This window comes from Lacerta agilis, chromosome 6 (assembly GCF_009819535.1).
Source record: "Lacerta agilis isolate rLacAgi1 chromosome 6, rLacAgi1.pri, whole genome shotgun sequence".
Lineage (NCBI taxonomy): Eukaryota > Metazoa > Chordata > Lepidosauria > Squamata > Lacertidae > Lacerta > Lacerta agilis.
The window spans coordinates 4,165,862-4,190,125 of record NC_046317.1 but is presented as its reverse complement, the minus strand read 5'-3'; the positions used below and the strand labels follow the sequence as shown (position 1 = coordinate 4,190,125).

At 44.8% G+C, this 24,264-nt stretch overlaps 1 protein-coding gene across 1 annotated transcript in view; it reads right to left on the bottom strand.

The window, feature by feature from the left end:
- PAPPA2 (pappalysin 2) overlaps positions 1-24,264 on the bottom strand; it is a 143,626-nt gene that overhangs the window by 45,297 nt on the left and 74,065 nt on the right. Inside the window, exons 11-16 of the mRNA XM_033151073.1 lie at positions 24,062-24,193; positions 19,798-19,933; positions 17,968-18,178; positions 10,867-11,038; positions 7,874-8,051; positions 7,227-7,440 (exon numbers count right to left, since the gene is read on the bottom strand). Of these exons, the coding sequence (XP_033006964.1) occupies positions 7,227-7,440; positions 7,874-8,051; positions 10,867-11,038; positions 17,968-18,178; positions 19,798-19,933; positions 24,062-24,193 (1,043 nt within the window). The remainder of the gene's footprint in view (positions 1-7,226; positions 7,441-7,873; positions 8,052-10,866; positions 11,039-17,967; positions 18,179-19,797; positions 19,934-24,061; positions 24,194-24,264) is intronic.

Below are 24,264 nucleotides of genomic sequence, written 5' to 3'. Positions count from 1 at the left end.
CTGAAATTTCAGCCTTCATGACATACCAGCTAAGTGAACAGCTATTTTGGTGGAGGAGGGTCAAGATATTAACCGATATGCATGAAATTTCATATATAGCTATATAATCCCTAGTATAGTAAGATAAGACCTTCAGAGCAGGCATTAAAAAAAAAATCCAAAAAAAAATCCAAAAAAATTGTTCCTTGATAATTTGTCACCCCCTCCATTATGGAACCCGGGGCGGACTGCCCCCGCCCCCCCTTGCTACACCCCTGGGTATAAAGGATCTTCATGTGACAATTTGTTAACCTACTTCCAGTTTCATGTGCCTCTGGCTCTGAAAGATGATTGAACCTTGAAAAGGATGTGATCCTGCAAACAATATTTTTTTAATTTGGTACATCTGAGTAGGAATCAAGATGGGAGGGGGAGGGGGGTTATTGGTTTGTTTTTCTTCCTATTTTTATTACATACTTTGTCCTTTTTATATCGTGTGGTGTAGTGGTTAAGAGCGGAAGACTCGTAATCTGGGGAACCGGGTTCGCGTCTCCGCTCCTCCACATGCAGCTGCTGGGTGACCTTGGGCTAGTCACACTTCTCTGAAGTCTCTCAGCCCCACTCACCTCACAGAGTGTTTGTTGAGGGGGAGGAAGGGAAAGGAGAATGTGAGCCGCTTTGAGACTCCTTCGGGTAGTGATAAAGCGGGATACCAAATCCAAACTCCTCTTCTTCTTCTTCCTCTTCTTGTGAGCCCATCCGGGGCCCACGTAGCACAGAGTACCATCTTCCTGGTTCATCCATCCAGCTCATGAGATGCAGCCTCTCCTGGACAGAGGTCAGTCTAGCCAGTTCTCCATGCCCTGGTAACTTCCTGATTGGATTACTATGGTGTGTTATATGTGAGGCTCTGTCTGAAGACGGTCCAAAAGCTTTAGTTGGTTAAGAATACAGCTGCCAGGATTTTGACAGGTGTAGCAAAATCAGATCGTATCTCGTTAGTGTCAAAAGAGCTCCACTGGCTGGCTGCCTACTTCTGAATTTAATTCCAAATACTATTGACTTATTACATCTCTCTAAACAACTTGGAACCCAGGTATATTCTACACATTAACGTGCATACAGAAAAATCTGGTCTGAAGTGTTCATTTGCTATACAAGGTCACCATCTGGAAACATCCTTCCAGTGTCTACTAAGAAATAGGTTCAACTGAGTTTAATAGAGCTTATAAAGTAAATATAGAATTGCAGACATAAAGGCGGAGAATGAAGCAGGCTTACTGCGAACAGAAATTCAAATTCATGCCACAATGAAAGCCAAATCCTGCAAACTTGTCAAGATAGCAAGTAATGCAAATTTTACTCATGCACACACTATTTTGTAATTGTGAGCATTTTTTCTATCCAGAAACAATATTGTTGGAGGGGGGAGGTAATAAATGTTGTTGAGAGGGTAGAGTTCTACATTAAAAAAGAAGCTGGAGAGGTACAGTTTTGACATTTAAAAATGATGAAGGGTAGCATAAATTCACTTGTGTACTATTTTAACTGTTTTCTTACCAAATGCAGATTTTTCATTTGGATTGGGAAAAGGGGGAGAAGAGGGAAGGACTGGATTTTCACAGCACTGGAGGATAACAGAGCTGACTCTATGAGGTAGAAGAATCAACACTCGAGGGTAAGAATGAGAGGATCTGTCTGTTTTGGTTTTGCTTAGCAAGGCCCCGTGACCACCCTGTTCCCTAAGGTGCAAATAACACACAGCATATTTAAATAACTTGAATATTTAGAAAACTGAAAACGATTATAGGCCTAGGACAGGGGTCAGCAAACTTACCGCGCTTCGGGCCGGTGTCTCCAGCGCCGATTGCGCGGCAGGCCGGAGGACAGGGGAACGCGCACCCATACATGTGCGCACACGCTATTTACGGCGCACTTCCAGTTCGGAGTGTTGTACTGGCTGAAAAGGCCTGGAATAGCTCGTGCACATGTGCACGGGCTCCTCCGACCTGGATGTGCACCGGAAATAACGCATGCACATAGGCTATTTCCAGTGCTCCTCCGACCTGGAAGTGGGCAGCCGCGCAGCACAGCGCCGGTAAGAGCGGGCGGCGGCAGCAGGCAGCAGGGGTTGCCGTGGGCCAGCTAAACAAGTCCTTCAGGCCTTATCTGGCCCGCGGACCTTAGTTTGGGGGCCCCTGGCCTGGGAGGTGAACTTCTATTGATGACCACAAGGGAGGGTGGTTTTACCCCAGGACTATTGCATGGAGGAACAGGACAGAGGCCCAGTGTCTAAACAAGGGCCAGTGTCTAAACAAATTCAACAGCTACTCCTTTCTGACCATGAAGATGTACCAGTGGGAAATACCGACCTGCTGAATTTCTACCTGTCAGTCAGAAATCAAAGATTCTGAGACTGTCAATAATAAAAAAGGAACAACCCTGCTGCAATGCACAGATACAGCCTCATTACGTTCTACCTTTACGTAATTAGTCATCGTCATGATCATTAGGGGGTTGCAGAACGCCTAACCACAACTTTAGAAGCCAGAAAATTGTGTGCACGTTTACAAAGAATTTTTTTGTGTAATTGCATTCACGGCAATAAAAAGAAAATAACTTAAAACAAACCAGAGGAAATTCAGCACTAATGCCCTGATGCTTTCAGAATATTAATACTAGAACACTAATGGAGAGAAAGAGAAAGCTCAGGTATGAGCATCACTGAAAATGGTTACAAGCTGGAGATGAATAGCTTACGACTTCCCAGCTGACTCTCATTGGGCTGCGGACTGATCAGATCCACCCAGTCACTTGGGTGGGGTACAAATAATAAAATTGCTATTTATGATTATTATTATTATTATTATTATTATTATTATTATTATTATTATATCATGAGCACAGATCTGTTACAGCATTTTCATACATCCCAACCATTTTGGATAGGCTTTCCATTACCGATTCCCTTACTCTGAATGCAGCGACATCCTGGATATCTGCTTGAATACGCAGGATTCAGGGAGAACGTGGAGAAGTCACATTCACAGAAAGAGAAAAGCTTATTTATTTATTTATTTAAAAGGTAATTTGTCGCTTTAGATGGGGAACAACTGGTGAACACTCAGAAACCATAAAAACACTGGGCTGGACTACCAGTCGAGGTGGAGGAGGAATTTAAAGGTGCAGAAATGTGTGTGTGTGTGTGTGTGTATATATATACACAAACTCATTCTGATTTTGTTTTTACTGCCAGTGTGGCTTCCCCTACCTTTCCCCCTCGAATGACACACATGCGCACCTCTGAATCCGACACTGATTTCCTCCATATGCCTTCCCTGTCCCATGCTTCATTTGAGATATCTGCCAAGTTCTTATCACTTCCAAGCACTGGGCAAGTTATCCATTTAAACGTCTTCTTTGGCAACTTTCTGTCATAATTCTGTAATCAGGTTTTTTCCCCAAAAAGTGCTCCAGAGGGGAGAATGTGACATGACTGTCACAAGCACCGGGGGTTCACCACGATGCTCAGTTTCTTGCTTGGCAGGGGGTTGGACTAGATGGCCCTTGTGGTCTCTTCCAACTCTATGATTCTACGATTCTTTAGCTGCAATAATGGAAAACAGGTTTTCCCTGAGCACTGCCGCTAAGCGAAGGCTGCACACCTGCCTGAAACGGGGGCAATGCTCATCCACAGCGAGTTCACTGCCTAAAATTAGGGGTGTCTGGAGCCACCCTAACATTCTTCTTAGCTTCCTGGTTACTTCCACGCTAGAATGCTTTAGCACTGCTACACGCAAGCAGATGAATTCAAGTAGAGGCTCTGTAGTATGCTGCTGTATCACTGTTTAATTGGTATACCGCCCTTCATCTGAAGAGCCCAGGGCGGCTCACAACAGAAAAATGCAAAATAAGAATACAAAATACACAATAAAACAATTTTTTTTAAAAAAAAAAATCCTTCCAGTAGCACCTTAGAGACCAACTAAGTTTGTTCTTGGTATGAGCTTTCGTGTGCATGCACACTTCTTCAGATACACTGAAACGGAAGTCACCAGACCAGATCTGCCCACCTAGCAGTTCGAAAGCACGTCAAAGTTCAAGTAGATAAATAGGTACCGCTCCGGCGGGAAGGTAAACGGCGTTTCCGTGCGCTGCTCTGGTTCGCCAGAAGCGGCTTAGTCATGCCGGCCACATGACCCGGAAGCTGTACGCCAGCTCCCTCGGCCAGTAAAGCAAGATGAGCGCCGCAACCCCAGAGTCAGACACGACTGGAACTAATGGTCAGGGGTCCCCTTTACCTTTACCTTAACCTTAAGGTGCTACTGGAAGGATTTTTTTTAAATTTTGTTTTGACTGAGGCAGACCAAACACGGCTACAAAAATTTAAGCAAACCAATAACCCCCCTCACACAAACACATTTAAAAGGGAAGCCATGGAATGTTAATCAGCCAGACGCCTGGTTGAAGGGGAACATTTTTGCCTGCCGCCTAAAGATATGCAATGAAGGTACCAGGGGAGCCTCTCTGAGAAGGGCATTCCACAAATAGGGAGCCACTGCAAGAAAGGCCCTTCTCTAGACCTCCCCTGGAGATTATGCCATAACGTTTTAACGGAAGTAAGTCTTGTTAATTAAAAGTCTTCTGCAACCTTAAAGCTGCAAAATACTATGGACAAGTCCAAAAAGAGCAATATATATCATCTAATAGTCAACTCATATATATGTATATCTCACTTTCTTACTTTATCTGGAAGACCAGAAGTGACCCTGGGCTGTGTCAGTGTTAGTCATACTCGAGAGTAAAACCGCTGAAGTTTATTTATTTCTTGTCCAAGGGGCTCAAGTTGGCGTACACGGTTCTCTTCCTCCCCATCACAACATTGCTATGAGCTAAGTTAGACTGAGCCCATTGTGACTGGACCAAGAACATCCAGCAAGTTTCGTAGCTGAACGGGGATTTGAACCCTGCCCTCCCGGATCCTAGTCCAACACTCTTAACCACTACACTGCAGTGGCTCGCTGGCTACCACCCATTAATCTGAATGTGTCTACTCTGAGTAGAACTTAGTTGGCTATGGACCGACTCACGAGACATCCATCCTATAACTCTGGCTCTAAAGGATTGTGGCTCCTTTTGGATTCTATCAGCTTTTAACTCCAATCCCTTGCAAGTCAAACAGCCTCGTGGTGATTTCAATTACCAGCCATTCTAAACCTTCTCCAGGCTAAGTCATGGCTTGTATTACCGTATTTTTCGCTCCATAGGGCGCTCCGGACCATAGGGCGCACCTCATTTTTAGAGGAGGAAACCCAGGAAAAAAACATTTTTCTGGTTTTCCTCCTCTAAAAGCCCTGTTTGTTTGTTGTTGTTGTTTTGAGGATCAGCTAAAAGTTTTGCAGCTTTTTTGCAAAGGGAAAAGCCCTGGCTTTTTTGAGGATCAGCTGAAAGTTTTGCAGCTGTTTTTGCAAAGGCAAAAGGCCTTTTTTGAGGATCAGCTAAAGGCTTTGCAGCTTTTTTGCAAAGGGAAAAGCCCTGGTTTGTTTGTTTTTTTGTTGTTTTTTTGAGGATCAGCTAAAGGTTTTGCAGCTTTTTTTGCAAAGGGGGAAAAGCAAAGCTCCTTTTGCAAAGGGGGAAAAACAAAGAGGAAAAGCCCCATTTTTATGGGGTTTAACTCACATTTCTGAAAAATCTTAAGGAAAAGGAGCCATTTCTACTGTTTCCAGACAGATAATCTAATCAGCCAGTCACATGTCCTGGGGAAACAAACAACCTCCCTCTGCAGCACATTCAACAAAGGAGGGCGGGGCTGAAAGGGAGCCGGGATTCTTATCTCTCTCCCGATCTATTTCTGATCAGCTGCTGAGCGGGGTCCTTTCAACACTCCCTTTTCTCTTTGTAAAATAAAAAGCATGATCCTCTTTTGGCCCCTGGGCAATTCAGCTCCAGGGACCACCATTCGCTCCATAAGACGCACAGGTATTTCCCCTTACTTTTTAGGAGGAAAAAAGTGTGTCTTATGGAGCAAAAAATACGGTACCTTCCGCCTCACCCCTGCTTCCACTCCTCCACCTTGCCTTCTGCACCTGTTCTTGGACGCCAGCGTTGATGGACCTTTTTAGCCACGGAAGCATACAACACACTAGTATGCTTGAGTCAGTTTTGTGGAGGCGAGTTTTGATTTATTGGCTAACCCTTTGGCATAAACTCCCGAACCACTATCTTATTCAATGCATGTGGCGGGATGATTTCACAAATTTGTGGACTGGAAAAATCAATGCCAAATTGCTGGCTTATGAGATTTCTCCTTCTGAATTGCTCAAACTGGATCTTACGGCGGCAAAAAGGTGCATAAATCAAAGTCTGGAAGATGTGGAGCTATATCAAAATCTCTTAACTGGTGGGGGAGTTTGTTTGCCGTTAAATATTGGCATTACCCCTATTTACCGAGTTCCATCTTATCTAACATCACTCACAGTTGCTTCTCATCGATACGCTTTCAATAAAGCTAGATTTAATGCTTTCCCATCAAACGTGCTAAGTCACAGATTTACTAAGGGCCAAGTTTCTCCCATGTGTGCCTGTGAAAATAAATCAACTGAATCTCTACAGCATGTAATGTTCAATTGCCCTATGTACAGCTCGATCCGTGCCAGTATATTAAATCCAATAATTCAGTCTATTGCTGATAAGCCAGTTGACCTACGTCTTGCTTGGGTTCTACAAGATGTGGACCCTTACATAACCCTACAGGTTGCTAGATTCCTAACAGCCGTTATTTCGTATAAGAGACGAAATGGGATGTTAGCTGGTTAATGAAATTATGAATATGTTTTCCAAAATGAAATTAGTCACTGATTTTAGTTTGATGCTTAAATTTTAACTTTAAAATTTCTCTGAGATACGCTTTTTATGGAAATGTTAATACTGATCCTTGTGAGTTGTGTTATCTTATTTGTGGCTTGTACGGTGCCGTTGTTTTATTTGATTCTCTTTTGTTTGCTCTGTTTTGTATTGTAAGATGGGCGCAAATGCCGAATAAACATCTATCTATCTATCTTGGGGGAAACGCCAGATCTCCCAGCAGGAGCAAGACTGACCACCATCAAGCCCACTGGCCAAGTGCACATACTCCAGTGGCAACATCAATTCCAGCAGGCGCTCCAGTAAGACTGAAGTGCAAATGCTAAGGTGCAAGGGGCAACAGGGAAAATAGCAAAGGGAGATAATATATTTCTTTTACTCACTTCCTGGGCTTCTCCTCTGTGGTTTCTGCCACGTGGTATCCAGGCTTACACTTGTAGCGGCAGACAGAGCCCACGTCGTGATTCCCTTGCAAGCATCGGGGCACCAGCAGCTTAGCATTGGGAACCGGGCGTGGAGTGTCACATTCCAGTTTGCAGTAAGCTTCCGGGAGTGACCAGAGGCCATCGTCCAGGCAGGTCAGCCACTGACTCATTCCTGACTCCAAGTAAGAGAGGGAGAGGGGGTGGGAGAGAGAGGAGAGGGAGGGAGAAGAAGAAGAGTTTGGATTTGATACCCCGCTTTTCACTACACGAAGGAGTCTCAAAGCGGCTAACATTCTCCTTTCCCTTCCTCCCCCACAACAAACACTCTGTGAGGTGAGTGGGGCTGAGAGACTTCAGAGAAGTGTGACTAGCCCAAGGTCACCCAGCAGCTGCATGTGGAGGAGCGGAGACGCGAACCCGGTTCACCAGATTACGAGTCTACCGCTCTTAACCACTACACCACACTGGCTCTCAGAAGAAGCACCCACTCAGAAAATTAGACACAAATTATTTGCAAAGACAGGAGCATAACTTTCTGAAGCTCCAGTGCATCATCCAGAGCTGCCTAAGGGAGAAGGGTTGTCAAGCAAAGCTCATCAGCGTACCTTGCAGCTTTGCTGGCTTGATGCAGGAGAAGAAGCATCGCTTCATGTAGGTGGTCCCTTTAGGGCAAGAGAACTCGGCATACAGGACATGTGATTGGTCTGGAAACTGGCAGTCGATGGGGTCGCAAGTCACAGACCTGTCCCAACGCCCATAGTTGCAGGTCAAGAGAATTTCTTTCTGAGGGGGGGAAGAGAGGGGAAAGGTTGCTGCGAATTTCTACTGCCTGTCGCAAGATTGATACAGCAATCTAAGAGCTGTCCTCGGCTCAGGAATCAAGCCAGAGTCCAGATGGAAACCGCCAGGAGGTTAGCCTGTGCCTCTGGGCTGGCAGGTGCCTAGTCTTGGTTTACAGCACTGACAATCGGCAGATTACGAGAACTGTTTCCCCAAACTGACTCACACCAGTCAAAACTCCAACGCAGTGCTGGTGGCAAGCAGAAGTGAGAATCATGCCCTGACTTTAGGCTTGCAAACTAAAATCATGGGAAGCGAAAAAGTGGTTGCCAGCTAATGATGTGGGTTCTTTGGTTTTTTTTAACAAAACGAGTTAAACTAGGATAATTCTCTCATTTCATACAATTGCGATTTTGCTATTTGCATAATTCATGTCAATTTCGGTTGTGGAAAGCCCTGCCTCCCCAACCTCCCCACTGACTCCCCAAGACACCAGAAAGCGTTGCCTGTACACTTTCAGCATATTATCACATTCACGAGGTTCACATTAGAAACATTTTCTGGTTAAAACAGAATCATAACTGAAAGCAGAGATTTCACAAAGCCGAATCTTCTCCCCACTTGCTGCAATTCTGGTAACGATCAGGAGTCTCCCTGCACCAGGCGTTTAATTGGAGGGGGGGAGAGCGGGACGTATGTCAAGAGTGCCAATCACATTGTGCACTTATGCCCTAACCTGCCTCCCTTGTGATGCTAGCAGTGCCTCCTCCACAGCAAGGCACAAGAGCAGGAGGACTCAGACAGCCTTTTCTGCCAAGATGTTTCCTGATTGAGTGCCAAACATGGAAATGTTAAACGAGGCAGGTTTATTTTGCTGGTTTGTGTGTGTGTGTGTGTGTGTGTGTGTAAAATTAAAGCAAAAAGGACACTTTGTTTCGCTCGAGAATGCAGTGTGTGCAAGAGAGGACCCAGGGCCCAATCCAAACGGCATCTGCCCACATCTGGATTAACTGGAGACTCATATGATTAACCATTAGAGAGGATGGAAGAGACACCAAGCCACCCGGTTAGAACCACCTAACGTATGCATCTTTCCAAGCCACCGACAGGCCTTCATAAATTATGATCAAGTATCCCTTTTAATTCTTTTCAGACTGGCTTCCTTTCCCAGTGGTATCCGGACTGCCCTTTCAGTAGCAAGGACTAATTCAAAAGTCTTTAACAGCCTGAATAGCAACTATTTTGGCCAAAAGGCTATGCTAAAAGACAGCAGGGTTAGGCTATTGGTCGGCTGTATCTGTTACCCAAACATGCCATTTTTGCCTCTGGGTTGGAGATTTGGGGGTTAGTCAGCCCCACTTTCAGGGGCTGCATGTATCACCCCAGGGGTCTATTTTTGAGCTGCTGAAACCAACAACAGATTGTAAATAAAATGTCAAGTTTTTCACGTTTGGGCAGCCACTTTTCCTGATGAACGAACGGCATATGACGGCACAATTCCCAGTTTAGACGCTTGGGACACCCTGTTGAATTTGTGTATCTATTGTTCTTGTGACTTGATCTGAATGAAAATCAATCGAAGAAGAAGGCAGCATCCACCACTGGTCATTTCCTCCTGGAAATGATATTAATGATGAGTGATACTTGTTGTTGTTCAGTCGTGTCCAACTCTTTGTGAGCCCATGGACCAGAGCACGCCAGGCACGCCTATCTTTCACTGGCCAAACTCATGCTAGTCGTTTCGAGAACACTGTCCAACCATCTCATCCTCTGCCGTCCCCTTCTCCTTGTGCCCTCCATCTTTCCCAACATCAGGGTCTTTTCCAGGGAGTCTTCTCTCCTCATGAGGTGGCCAAAGTACTGGAGCCTCAACTTCAGGATCTGTCCTTCTAGTGAGCACTCAGGGCTGATTTCCTTAATAATGGATAAGTTTGATCTTTTTGCAGTCCATGGGACTCTCAAGAGTCTCCTCCAGCACCATAATTCAAAAGCATCAATTCTTTGGCGATCAGTCTTCTTAGTATCTATCTAACCCTTAGTATCTATCTAACCCTTCTTAGTATCTGTCTAACCCTTTAAAAGTATTTCATATGTTTTATCTCTATAATCTGTTGATAGGTCATTTTATTATCATCATTTCATTAATGCAAATTGGATAACACCGTGGATAACAGAAAGCAGCTTGCCAAACCCATCTGGCAAGTTCATGAGAGAAGCAAAATATGAACCAGACACTTCCTACCTGGCTCACTGCAAGGTTTCTTAGCTACTGTACTATAATGGGTCTATTAAACTCCCCAGAAAGCCCGCTAGCTGACTCAGTGTTACATCAGAGATCAATTTGGCCTAAAACACAACTAGATTATGTGGCAAAGGAACCATAGTCTGGGGCAAAGAAAACTGAAGTTTCTGCATTCAAAGTAAATTCTGCAAATAGTTATCATTTGCAGGAAGTTGTTTTCTTTCCACCCCAATATTTCGGTCTCGCCTTTTTTTCCTTTCCTTTCCTTTGCCAAACGTTAAAATATTTTTGGCAGGGAGCAATGTGGTAACTGGAGAAAAAGAATGGGAAAGTGAGGGAGAACAGGGGTCACTCAAAGGCAGCAGTCATGACTGGAGACCATTCGAAAAAGTACATGAAGCTACGAAGATAAGCTCCATACAGGTCTTGAAGCCTACCTTTGCAACCATGAAGTCCACACATTTTTGTTTCCTTCATCACAGCCACCACCTGTGAAACATTGCCACAAGACCCCTTAGCACAGTACAGTGTATCTACTGAGTACACTGGGGAAGACAAACAACGCCATGTACTCACCTGTCCTGGGCGCAGCAGCTGCCCATGGCTGGCATGGAGGACAAAGCCCTTTTCACAGGTAACAGCACACTCCATATGCCCCTGGCTGATGGGACTGCAGTTGACAGCAGCAGCATGGTGGATAAATGGTTGCACACAGCTGCCATCCTCTCCACAGGTGTGTTGGGTGCAGCTGTGGAGAGAAAGGGGGGAAGAATCAAAATGCAGCTTCCTGCACTGCATTCTCCTCTTAGCCCTGTGACAAAACGAGCTTGACACAAGGGAACGCAGAGTGTCACCCGTACACCCTACTGCTGACCGTATTTCTATTTTTCCCCCCATAAGAATTTATTGGATTTTAACAAAAATAACAAATACAAAATACAAAATAAACAAGACACTACATAAAAAAACCAGACACTTAATCCCCTATTCTTATCTTATTCATAACATTGTTTTGGGACCTCCTCACGTCCTCTCTTCTGCGTACATTTCTATTTAACTATAGTAACTTTATGACATTAAAAATTCTTCCTTCTCAGCTAATCTTAATCTTTAAAAATCATAATCATCATATACCGATAATCTTGTTCCTAATAAAATAAACATTACACAATTCTAACTTCTTATATCCTATCGTAACCTAACTTCTCATTACTGTAGCCTTAAATATCCTCTGATTCCAATTTCAAATATCTACTATTCACATCATTTCAAATAATTTTTTTAATTTCTTCCAGTCCTCTTACACCATTTCTTCCCTCTGGTCTCGGAGTTTCACGGTCAGCTCTCTCCCCCCCTTAAATAATCTTTCTTCACCCCATACCTTTCCTGACCCTTCTAACCCTTCCCTTACTTCTTCCCATCCCCCACAGATCTCCCCCCAAAAGTCCTCTCTTTCCAGCTCCTGCGTCTTCTTTTATTGTTTTTAATCATGCCCAATTCTGGACTTAGCATTCGTGTTTGCAAGTTCTGCTGACCGTATTTCCAATCTGAATTTCCAGAACCCCCTCAGTGTGGCATCAAAGGAAGAGGAGAAGTGAGAACATGAGGCTTTTCTCCCCTGAGTCTGGCAGAATGAATAGACCCGGGATCCTTAACTATGTTACTCAGTCTTTTGGCAAGAAACAGCTGAAGATTCTGTTACACACAGGGAGGGGTTACTTGAGACAAAAGGTGATCAAGGCTCTGCCCTGCCACTGGTAGGAAGTGACAATGGGATAGGGCTGATTCCAGAGGGCAGAAGCAGATGTCCAAGATGCTCACAGAAGTTTCTTGTCGCAAGTTAGAGAGGGACATCTTAGGAAACGTAGGTGAATATGAAGGGGTTAATTAGCTAACCTGTATATATTTACCTGAATGTATTGTTAGTCCAGAAGTATAAAAGAACCCTTTAAGCTTTTCTTTATGAAACCTCTCTGTAAAGCTGTGAACTTTGATCTGCATTGCACTTCTTTCTGGCAAGCTATGACTAAGAGTCTGGAGATAACAGTAGAAGGTCGACCTTGCACAGAGAGGAACTGTCTAGGTCAGAGATAGGATGGCCTTGCTGAAGTGCGCATGAACCAACTCAAGGCTAAATGTCCTTTTGCCTTATATGTACAACAGGAAATGGACAAGGATGTACAAGAGGCAGATTCCTGGGGTGGGGAGAGCCAGAGAACTGTCTATAAGAACTGTCTGAAAATTAACTAGTTTTGTAATTGATTGGGTGTCTGAACACCGCAAGTGCCTCTGCATGCAGAAATAAATCTTTCTCTCTCTGAAGCCAGCAGCCTCGGTGTCTATTGACTGCTTCCATTTTCTCACCGGGCGCAACTTGAGGAACCTCGTTGGGGCAAATAAGGCTCCAAATATGCCACAGAACCATCACCACAGAGTATTTTAAGTCCATACCATATTTGCATAATAGATTAGAGGTGCCCCAGGTGGAGAGCAGGACATTATCCTGACAGAATGCAAAAGGCTATTGATTAAATCACTGGCTGATGTGTAGGTTTGGCCAGCCAAGCAAAAGGAAGTTCCACATCATCAAAGTCTAATTAATGACAGGATAGAGTTGTGTACTTGTGTCAGCAGCTGGCAAGTGCCTTAGGTCCCAGATTAGGCATCAGTATACAACTAGAGTTTGGATTTGATATCCCGCTTTTCACTACCCGAAGGAGTCTCAAAGCGGCTAACATTCTCTTTTCCCTTCCTCCCCCACAACAAACACTCTGTGAGGTGAGTGGGGCTGAGAGACTTCAGAGAAGTGTGACTAGCCCAAGGTCACCCAGCAGCTGCATGTGGAGGAATGGAGACACGAACCCGGTTCCCCAGATAACGAGTCTACCACTCTTAACCACTACACCACACTTGTATGGCCTCCCCTTTCACTGACAGCAGTCAGCCTGCACCAAAATACATTTTCCCTTTGTGCTTGCAAAGAGCCCACACTCATTGCGCAGTCACCTGTAGAGCAGAGCTAAGAGTCAATGAGTTCTGGAGCACGTGCCGAGTGCCAACTGAACTGAGCACCTCAGTAAACACTAGCTTCACTTCAGAATTTAACGAACCGCTGCTCAAGCGCCGATAATGTATGTCTCTCGCAACTCCCTCAAACTCCACATCTCTTCCTAATGTTTAGTACAAGTTGTATACAAGTTATATGTGACACACAGGACATTCTTTCTGTGCTTTAGTTTTGGCTGGTGGGTTCACAGTGTGCGATTCCTCCAACGCTTTTTTATATCAAATGTGCTGTTGTTGTGCTCTCCCTCCACCCCCCATGCTTGCAAGTCATTCCCCAAGGGTGCTGGCCCTGAGAGACTATCATTACTAGCATCCTTTAACAATAAATCAATGTGTTTTAAAGAAATTTCATCTGCAAAGCTGATTTCTGAATGGAAAGCAAGAGAACAAATTATTCCCACTGTTGTTTTAGAAAACCTTCATTAATGACAGTTGTCAAGGGGCCAAGCTACGCACCACTGATTCTAAGAAAGAGTCGTAACAAATTAGTGCTGCAAAATGCTTGCGCCTCACTGGAGCCTTAAAGAGCATTCTCCCCTACCCCAGTCCCAAAATTACCCAGTCCCAAAATCACGCACCCCAGCGACACAATCTCCTCAGAGCTGGTCTTACTCAGTGCGACCTCTCAGGCATGCCTCCTGCTCCGTTTTTTTTTCCCTCGGCACATGCGAAGCTGCAGCGGCCATTTTAGGTGAGGGCACAGGCACTGTTGCTCTGGCCAGGTCTGATGACGTCAGCAGGCAATCCGCCTTTCTATTGGATGCTGTTGGAGTCTTCATTCCTTTTGCTGGTGAGGTATAATAGGCGCACCATTTTTTTGGCCTTTATTCTATATTTTAGGCATGACAGGTGTTTTTTATTATTATTATTATGCTAGATCCTTCCCCCATGGTCATGTTACGCTTTGTCCTAAATTTGATGTGATTTGGTCCAGTGGTTACGGAGCAAGGTGCGGCCGGACACGCACGCAATGGGAACATTTATATATATATATATAGATTTTGTTTTAACTATAGTTTGGAGACAAACCATGGTTTGCAACTGGCCAGAATTGTAACTGCGGTTTGATGTGCATTTGCAAACGGTTGATTGTGCAGACTAGTTTTGAATGACGACTCAATTAACAATTGCCAAAATGGCCACCACAAAAATGAGAGGAAGTAGTTCTAACCTGTGGTGTGCTTGCTGTACATCTGATAACTGAAAGAACAGGGGTTTTTAAAACTTATTTTTAATACAAATTATTATAAAAGCAAAGAACACTATCTTAGAAGCAATATTTCTCTCTTCTCTGTCACACAGGAAGGAATACAGCTTCTAATGTGCTAGTCATGGTGTTTGCATAATCTGAAAATAATTGATCTTGGCTTGCTGTCAAGAACCACCACCCGGAAAACAGAGAAAGAGGAAGTTCTGAAGGAGCGAAGCAGCCAGAGGACCTGCCCAGCATCAGCCTAGCAATGGACAGCCACGACGGAGCCCCCCCTGGATCCAAACCATATGTGTAGAAAGAACACTGCCAAGACTAGTAGTCCAACACTGAAAAGGAACAGACTGTTTTGAAAGGGTTTCCTTTTGGGGGGCAGGGGGAAAGGCAAGGACAAGTGAAAATGGCAAGGAAAGGGACCGCAAGACAAAATATTTCTTTTCTCCCTACACGCAGACATGTTTATGAAGTGAGAAATGGTTTTAGGGCAGCTGCTAAAAATTCTTTCACTAGCTTAGATTTCCATTTGCTTCTTTTTTTAATATATATTTTACAAGCACATGTGTTTGTCAAATCGTTGAGCTTCTGGGGACCTTCAACAAGGATCAAATGCGATACAGATCTCCGCCCCCACCCACCCACACTTCCTCAAGACTCCATTACTGCAATGCGCTTTTCGTGAGGCTGCGCTTGGGCCTAGTCTGGAGACGGCAGCTGGTACTAAAGGTTGCAGCTGGACGGTGGACGGGGGACAGACTGTTGCCAACACAGAACTCCAGTGCTCAAAAGCATGCACTGGCCGCTCATATGCTACTGGGCCAGGTTCAAGATCTTGTATTAATTTACAAGGCCCTTAGCTAATTCCTTCTCTCGCTGCCCAATCCCTTATGTGTTCAGGGGAGTCACGGTTGGTTCCATGGCTCGGATGATGCCCAGCTTGTACCCACCAGGACCCATGCATTTCGGCGCAGCAGGAGAGGGAAGAATTGCATATGGCAAAAGTAATAATAAAAAGAAATTGTTATTCAGGGGAACTGAATTAAATTCTAAATTATATTCCGTAAACTTGGAAGATCTCAAGGGGCCAAAAAAAAAAAAAAGTGGTTGCATCAAAACTTGATTTGATGAATTGGAAGAGTCGCAAAAAGATTCCACTGAGCATATGGATCGATAATATGGACAGATTAGTTACATACGAAAGAATTGCTTGTCGGCGCAAAATAAGAATGGATAAATAAGAAGAAATTTGGAACGAATATCTAAGTGATAAGGCGGATAACAGTGGGAAATAGAGGGGGGAGAGGGGGGATAAACAAGGAGTAGGCATAGAGATATTACTGTATCTAAATTTGTGTTGTCAATTTGTGTTATTATTGTTATTATGGTTTTTTGTTGTACGTGTCTTTTTAGTTTGGTGTTTGTACTGACTGGAAAAAGTGAATATATATATATATATTTAAAGAATTGCATCTGGCAACCTGAAAAGCTTGCGCTGACAGACCAATGGCCATAGCACTACACTAGCTTCCTTTCCAGGTGTGGGGCAGGAGAAGGATGTGGCTCCCTGCCAAAAGCAGGGTTTGCAGGCACTGCTAATCGGCTGAGCCTGCAAAGTCCTGTGCCTTTGCCTACATGGTTTCATTTCAAGGCCAAGGAAGTGGGATTTGAAGGTGCTGCCAGTAAGTGGCACTTGCAGTGCCCTATACCTTTGCCTGTGCCATTTGACTTCAAGCACAGGTGGCGCTGTGGTCTAAACCACTGAGCCTCTTGGGCTTGCCAATCGGAAGGTCAGTGGTTTGAATCCCCGCAATGGAGTGAGCTCCCGCTGCTCTGTCCCAGCTCCTGCCAACCTAGCAGTTCAAAAGCACACCAGTGCAAGTAGACAGTCCGTATAGTTAAAGCTGTGGTTTTCCCAGTAGTGATGTATGGAAGTGAGAGCTGGACCATAAAGAAGACTGATTGCTGAAGAATTGATGGTTTTGAATTATGGTGCTGAAGGAGACACTTGAGAGTCCCATGGACTGCAAAAATATCAAACTTATCCATCCTTAAAGAAATCAGCCCTGAGTGCTCACTGGAAGGACAGATCTTGAAGTTGAGGCTCCAGTATTTTGGCCACCTCATGAGAAGAGAAGACTCCCTAGAAAAGACCCTGATGTTGGAAAAGATGGAGGGCACAAGGAGAAGGGCACGACAGAGGATGAGATGGCTGGGCAGTGTTCTCGAAGCGACTGGCATGAGTTTGGCCAAACTGCGAGAGGCAGTGAAGGATAGGTGTGCCTGGCGTGCTCTGGTCCATGGGGTCACGAAGAGTCGGACACGACGGAACAACAACAAGTGGTGGGAAGTTGAACGGCATTTCTGTGCGCTCTGGCACTTGTCATGGTGAGGCGTTGTGCCACCTAAACATTAGGAAGAACTTCCTGACAGTGAGAGCTGTTGGACAGTGGAATTTGCTGCCAAGGAGTGTGGTGGAGTCTCCTTCTTTGGAGGTCTTTAAGCAGAGGCTTGACAGCCATCTGTCAGGAATGCTTTGATGGTGTTTCCTGCTTGGCAGGGGGTTGGACTGGATGGCCCTTGTGGTCTCCTCCAACTCTATGATTCTATGATTCTATAAGTGGTTTTGTCATGCTGGCCACGTGACCCGGATGTTTGTCTGTGGATAAATGCCGGTTCCCTCGGCCTGAAAAGCAAAATGAATCCTGTTCCCCATAGTCACCTTTGACTGGACTTTACCGTCCAGGGGTCCTTTACCTTTACCTAGATCTCAGGGTAGTTCGCAACATAAAATCACAATATAAAGAACAGAAAATACAGAATAAAAACATAAACAAAGACAACCCAATCACCCCCTCTTTCACAATACATTTTAAAAGGGCATAGGATGTCAATCAGTCAAAGGCCTGGTTAAAGAGGAATGTTTTTGCCTAAAGGTGTATCACGAAGGTGCCAGTCAAATGTACCTGCTCTGATTATATGTGTCTGGAATACCGCATAAACACTGGGGTTCTTTTATATGGGAAATATTATATCCTCTCTTAACTTAACTTCTAGTACTGTAGCCTATATCTCTTCTGATTCCAATTTCAAATATTAATAAATCACATCTTATCAAATACCTAAATGTTTCTTCCAGTTCTCATACACCGTTTTCCCTCTGATTTCGGAGTTCTGTGGTCAGCCTTTTTTATATCCCCTTTAAGTATTCATCCTTACTCATCAAGGGAATAAAATAGCACACTTAACAGTGCAATCCTAACCATGCCTACTCGGAAGAAAGTCTTACTGAATTCAGAGGGGCTGGCTTCTTGCCAATCCAAGGCAAGGAGCGTCAGGATTGCAGCCGTGAGCAACTGTCTCTTCGCAGGGGTTTGAAGTGACAATACCGAACCCTGAGGAGTTACCTGAGTCTCTGGCGGCCGTGCCCCTCGTGGTCTGGGAGGCAGTTGCTCGGGTTGGGAGGGTCTGGTGGCGAACGTGTCCGCAAGGCCACCGCAGAGATGCCCACGGAGAGGGAGGAGAAGTTGAGCAGGGCGGATGTGATTTGGCGGAAGGGAACGTTGTCACTTAAGTTGACGACCAGTGGGTTCTGCTGGCACGACAGCTCATACGTTGCTAAAGGTGATTAAGGAACAAAGTAACTTTGGGTCCCTGTGAAGTCCCTCTAAATCAGAGAAGATAAGCCCTCCGAGTCTCTCCTCCGACTGGATGGAGATTTGTCCGTATTTCCCAGGGGAAAAATGTGAAACCTGGAAACACCTCTCAAAGCCAAGCCAAGGGCTCAGAGCGATGCCACACAGACCCTGCCATTTTCCTTGGCCAACTTCCACAGTGGCCAAACACCTACCCCTTCCCCTTCAGTGGTAAAGGGAACAGTGATAAAAGCACACGAGGAGGGAAGCGAAGGAAGCAGCATGCAGAGAGGTCCCTAAAGAAATCCTGCACACCTGCAGCAGTACCAATCTTTCTCCACAACATGTAGCTGCAAGGGAGTTCAGTATGTTTTGTGCCACACATGGGCAACAGTAAGGCCCAAAGGCCACGCCAGAGCCCCGTAAGAAACTAGTGTGTGTTTTTAGAAAGCACACCAGGATCTTCTGCAGTGAAACAGGGCTTGGGCAGCAGAGCTTCACAGCTTCCTCAGCCGACACGCAACTGTGGGACGAGTTCCATGCAAGTAGGAAGTCTGAAAAACGCTGTTCTGAAGGAATGCAATGCCCTGTCAACAGAAGAGCAAGTACTGTATTTTTTGCTCGATCAGACACACTTTTTTCCTCCTAAAAATTAAGGGGAAATATCTGTGCGTCTTATGGAGCGAATGGTGGTCCCTGGAGCCGAATTGCCTAGGGGCCAAAAGCAGATAGTGCTTTTTATTTTACAAAGAGAAAAGGGGGTGTTGAAAGGAACCCACTCAGCAGCTGATCAGCAAAAGATCAGGAGAGAGATAAGAGTCCCGGCTCCTTTTCAGCTCCACCCTCCTTTGTTGAATGTGCTGCAGAGGGAGGTTGTTTGTTTCCCCAGCGACATGTGACTGGCTGATTAGATTATCTGTCTGGAAACTGTAGAAATGGCTCCCTTTCCTTCAGAAGCTGCAGAAATGTGAGTTGAACCCCATAAAAATGGGGCTTTCCCTCTTTGCTTTTCTCCCTTTGCAAAAAAGCTGCAAAACACAGGTAGGGCTCCAATGTTTCAATGCTCCCCTCCCTACACACATTTTTAAAACTCCGTAACTCTACAAAGCTATCAAGCAAAAAGGTTCTAGGCAAGACTCTTCCCAGGCAAGCTAGTTGTTTATGTGCAAGGGGTCTCGGTGGGAAGCTGCCAGACATACAAGCCACCACAGGTGGTCTGAAAGGAGCCAGCACAGCATCTGACTCGTGGTTTTGCTTTCCACTGAATTGTACACACACATATTTCTTTCTTCCCAGCTCCATTGTGGTCTCTGGTCGGACAGGTTTTGCAGGTCTTATTTAAAAAATAACACTTTAAAAACTATTTAACAGAGGCAAATACAGAATTAACGTATACATCATAAGCATTGATTCTGCTGCCAAACCACCTACAGCTCCCAGGGAGTGGGGGGTGGGGGTGGAGAGAAACAGCACTCCTGTCCGTCTGAAGTCCACTCAAATAAGCTTGCTCTTTACAAGAAGCAAGTAGTAAAAAAAAGGCAAATAAATGTTATATCCTAACGACACACAAGAACCTGGATGGAAACTTGGTTGCACACTCACCAAGGAAGTGGCTGTGCCCACTGATGTCACCCAGCTGAACTGTCACAGTAGACTTAGGCTGGTCATCCATGGAAGTGCCATCAGACACCAAGAAAACAAAGAGTGAGGTAGCTATGCTGGGTCTGTTGAAGCACACCTGGGGTCCAGGATACCGCAAAGGAGGAGTGCATTATGGAGTGTGAAAAAGAAACAGGTACATTAGATAGACAGGTAAGACAAGCAGAAAACCTCCCCTACTGTATTCCTCACCCCATTTGACACTGGCCAGCAAACCTGAAGTTCTTCTTCATTCCACTTGGCTCATTTGCTCTCTGGGTTGTCTTCTGAAAGATCCCTTAAGCAGGGCTGGTACGCTTCTATGGAGAACTTTGCACATACTCTGCTACTACATGGCAACCCACTCTCTTTCTTAAGTCCAACTAATAAAGGACCGTATACAGTACAGTGCTATGCAGTCAATTAGATTTTCAGGTAAGCGATGCATCATTTCAGGCAACTGAAACTTATTACAGGGCAACACTTCCTGTACTGGTAAATGGACGGTCACAGATCATTCTAAGTATCCCCTAAAACATCAACAAGCTGTAGTGCCTTCTTCTGGTGCTCACAAAACTGTCTGCCAAAATCCATCTTTCCCATTTCAATTCTGCAGTAGTATCAGTGAACCCTTCAAGGTTATCAAGACCTCCATCTTTGAACCAAAGAGGTAAAGGAAATGGGCCTAGAGCCCACAGAATCACCTTCACATTTTTTGGGGGAAGGGGGAGTAACTGAATCCTTATTTTATCTCATGCAGGTGGTTGAGCACCTGTGTTCTTCTTGCCATCTCTTGGTCATTTTTTGAAAGAAATGCACCTTATGTTGTTGTTGTTTAGTTCAACAACAAATTCCACAATCCAGAAATTCTGCCGGTTCTCAGTAAACAAGGTAACTAGGGCATTCACACCAAGTTAGTGTAACTTAGCTATTCTCTTAATAAATTTATCCGACTGCTTTATTAGATTTTAAGCATAAACGCTGTTCACCATCAACAGAACTGGTAACAGTTATTTGATACTTCGCTACACAATGGTAACGATTCTGTCTTCATCTGCGGAATAGTCCAATGGTAGGACAGGAAATGATCTATTGACATAGATAAGACAGAGGGCAGAAGAAGAGACACATGGAAACTTTGAGAAGTTCTGTTCCATGAGCCTTGCCAGGTCCTGCCTAAATATCCCCTTCAATCCTCAAGGCACTTACTGCCTTCACTTGTTTGAACTTACTGTCCCAACAATGAAAAATGGTACAAATCTGCAGAACATTTCCTCCCTACGAGGCCACAATGACCAGCCATTCTGAATAATTTGGGGGCCTCTGGGACCTCAACTATATCTATCCAAGCTCTAGCATTCAAGAGGGTTCAGTAGGAACACTTGCGAAGGTCCAGCCTCTTTCTAGGCAAGCAACAGAATGCCCATGAACCCTAGTCGGAACCTGCCAAGATCCCGTAAAAAGAAGTTGCTCAAATGAGTAGGTTCACGGCACTCTAATCTTCCTCAGGTGCATCAGCAAACCACAGTTTTGTCAAATTAGGAAATAATTAATTATTATGCTGTTTGTGCCAGAGGGAGAGGGAGAATGCAAGCACATTCTTGATCCTGTAAATCAGCCTTTCCCAACTTTGGATTCCCAGATGTTGTTGGACTACCACTCCCATCACCCACAGCCAACAGGGGAAACAGTCAGGGATGATGGGAGTGGTAGCCCAACGACATCTGGGAACCCAAGGTTGGGAGAGGCTGCCTGTTGTCGAAATGCAGCCCGCCTCTGTCTTCTCTACCAGATCTACTTCCCCCGCTTCTCAAAATTCAGCATCAGAAGCCCAAGGCAATTTTCTTTTAGATTTACCTAGGCTTTTCAATACGTTTTACTGATTCACAGCACAGTCCTCTCCACATGTCCAATGAATGTCCTACTGGCTTCAACACAGACCAAGTAGTAAGCCCTGCTGAGTTCAACGGAACCTACTTCCTGTTAAATATCTGCAGGGTCCTGCTGTTAACGGAACAAGTTCTAGTCCCTTTGAAAAGTTTTGTCTGCTGTTTTCTTGTTTCGGTTTGCATTTGTTTTATGTTGCAGCGCCCTGAAATCTAATATGACGGAAGGGTGATATAAAGTGTTTTAACATAAAATAAAGGGAGGCGAGGGGGAGAAACAGACATTTTTATTGCTTGGCCATCAATTTATGGGTGGAAAATAATAAAGTATGCAAGCAGTGCCAAAAGTGAGAGTTTTTAATATAAACATCCACGGATGAAGGGAACCGACCGTGAAATGTAATAAAACTAGAACGTGCTTTAATCTCTGGCAAAGAGTGGAACGCAAACCTCCCGCAAGTGCTGCAGAAAGGAAGCTTTCTCCTTTGTTACTGCCCCCCAAGGAGCGAATGCCAGGAAGCTGCTCCACCACGTTCACTGCTGAGACGAGCAGGAGAGTGTGGGGTGTGGGTGGGCAGGTGGGTGGGCAGGACATAAGGAAAGAGAAACAAGCATAGATCCAAGATGTGTTGACGGTCCGCAACTTTGACTATTTGGGTCTCATTTGAATATTTTTTAATATTTTGGTGACATAATCATAATGCTAGCATTTTTGCTTTTAGTGCCATTATGAGATAGTTTTGCTGCTTTGTAAGGTTTTTTTTTAAAGTTTATTTTATTGTATGCTGTGGTTGCAAATTGCTTTAGGAAGACTTGTGATGAAAAGCAGTTCACAAATGTATTAAATAAACAGATATCACTCTTTTTAATGGTTGGACACATTCACAGAAGGTGCTGATTTATTAATGGCCATTAGAGATGACAGCTGACTAGAAAGACAGCTTGCCTATCTGGGCCAAATGTTTTTGCAGTGGTCATATATTTGGGTACTGCACTGTGAAGTCCATAAAACTCAGGTGTAAATATGTGCAAATAAACCACATTTCTTAAAGACACTACAGTCTCCGCCATGCCTCATTCCAAAGGAACACAAACGCTACTTAGGTGCCAAGACCCCTGGAATCTTCCTACTGCTCAGCAGAGACTGGGGTGTCTGGTAACAGCACCTTCCCATCTCCAAAACTTTTTAGAGCCAAGTGAAAACAGCCATGGCTGGTGACGTCAGTAATGAAGGCACCAGAAGAACATGTCTTGGCAGGGCATTCTACAGTAGGGGGATCATCGCTGAAAAGATCCTCCACTGGTTGTCTTAGCATGTGGGCAAGTTTTTACAGGAAAAGCTGGCCCTCCCAAGATCCTGATCTCAGACTCTTATAGGTCAAACAATTGTGCCTGACCATGAACTAGAAGCGAGAAGATCTTTTGTGGCTGGTACAATATGTTCACCATAGTGAAGCCCAGGTCACCATGTTCTGAATCAGCTGAAGTTTCTGAATGGATTTCATAACCTGAATGTTACTAGACCATGGATGACTGTGACATGATGCTATTTAGCAAAGAGAGGTGTGTGCCAAGCCTTCAGGATGTCAACACCACGCTGCAACAACTGAAACTCATATGAGAAAAAAGAACAAGTCTAGTACATCCTGTACTTTATCCAAAGTTACATCCAAGTTGGAGCAGATTTGAGTGGTTTTATCCCTGGAGCTCCCACAGCATGGCATTTGTGCAGACACAACTGGTGAACTAAGCTTTCTTTACCGCCATTGTCAATACAAGACTAGGCCCCAAAGCAGACTCTGGTATGCATTTGACAGACTCATCCTGGTTCTTTCCCCACTTGCGTTCCAGCCACTGTCCCTGTTCTGTCCATCATGCCACAGACAACATAAATGTGGGAAAGAGTGCCTAGAGGTAACTTTGTTTACTGCACGGGTCATCAATCAAAACTTTGGCAGACTTCCAGTCACGCCAGCAGGAAAATCCCCTAGGGCTATCTGGAAATTTCAAGCTTCCTTGGCCACATGGCAAGCCACCACATGAGAGAGGTTTGTGCTTCAAACACCACAGGGCCTGATACCAGTTGTGTGAAGGCACTAAGTCTAAACTCTTAAGATTCACTTCTGGGAACTGCTGCTGAAAGGAAAATCTAAAGTATATCTGGAAGGTCCTGCTCAGACAAAACATCTGTAGGATGAGACTGTGAGACTGGCAAAATGTGCAGATCACTAGAATAAGACCTTGTGAGGGTTCAGCAAATCCCTACTTGTGGAAAACTGTACATATTATCTACCACATCCTCTCAATGTACCCTTGATACTCTCAGTGCCCAAAGCGCTTACTTTTAGCCAAACTCTATCATCCAAGAGCACCTTCTCCCTGTCTGCATCCTGAAGGTCACCGTGATTGGTACAAGGGAACCAAGCCACGTGGGGGCGATGCTCCAGTGTGTCCTGGGGATGAGGCTTGCACACCTGGAAAGGAGGGGTTTTCAGAGCCGGGAGAGGGGGGTTGGGAAAGGAAAAGAAATTTCAGTCACATTAGA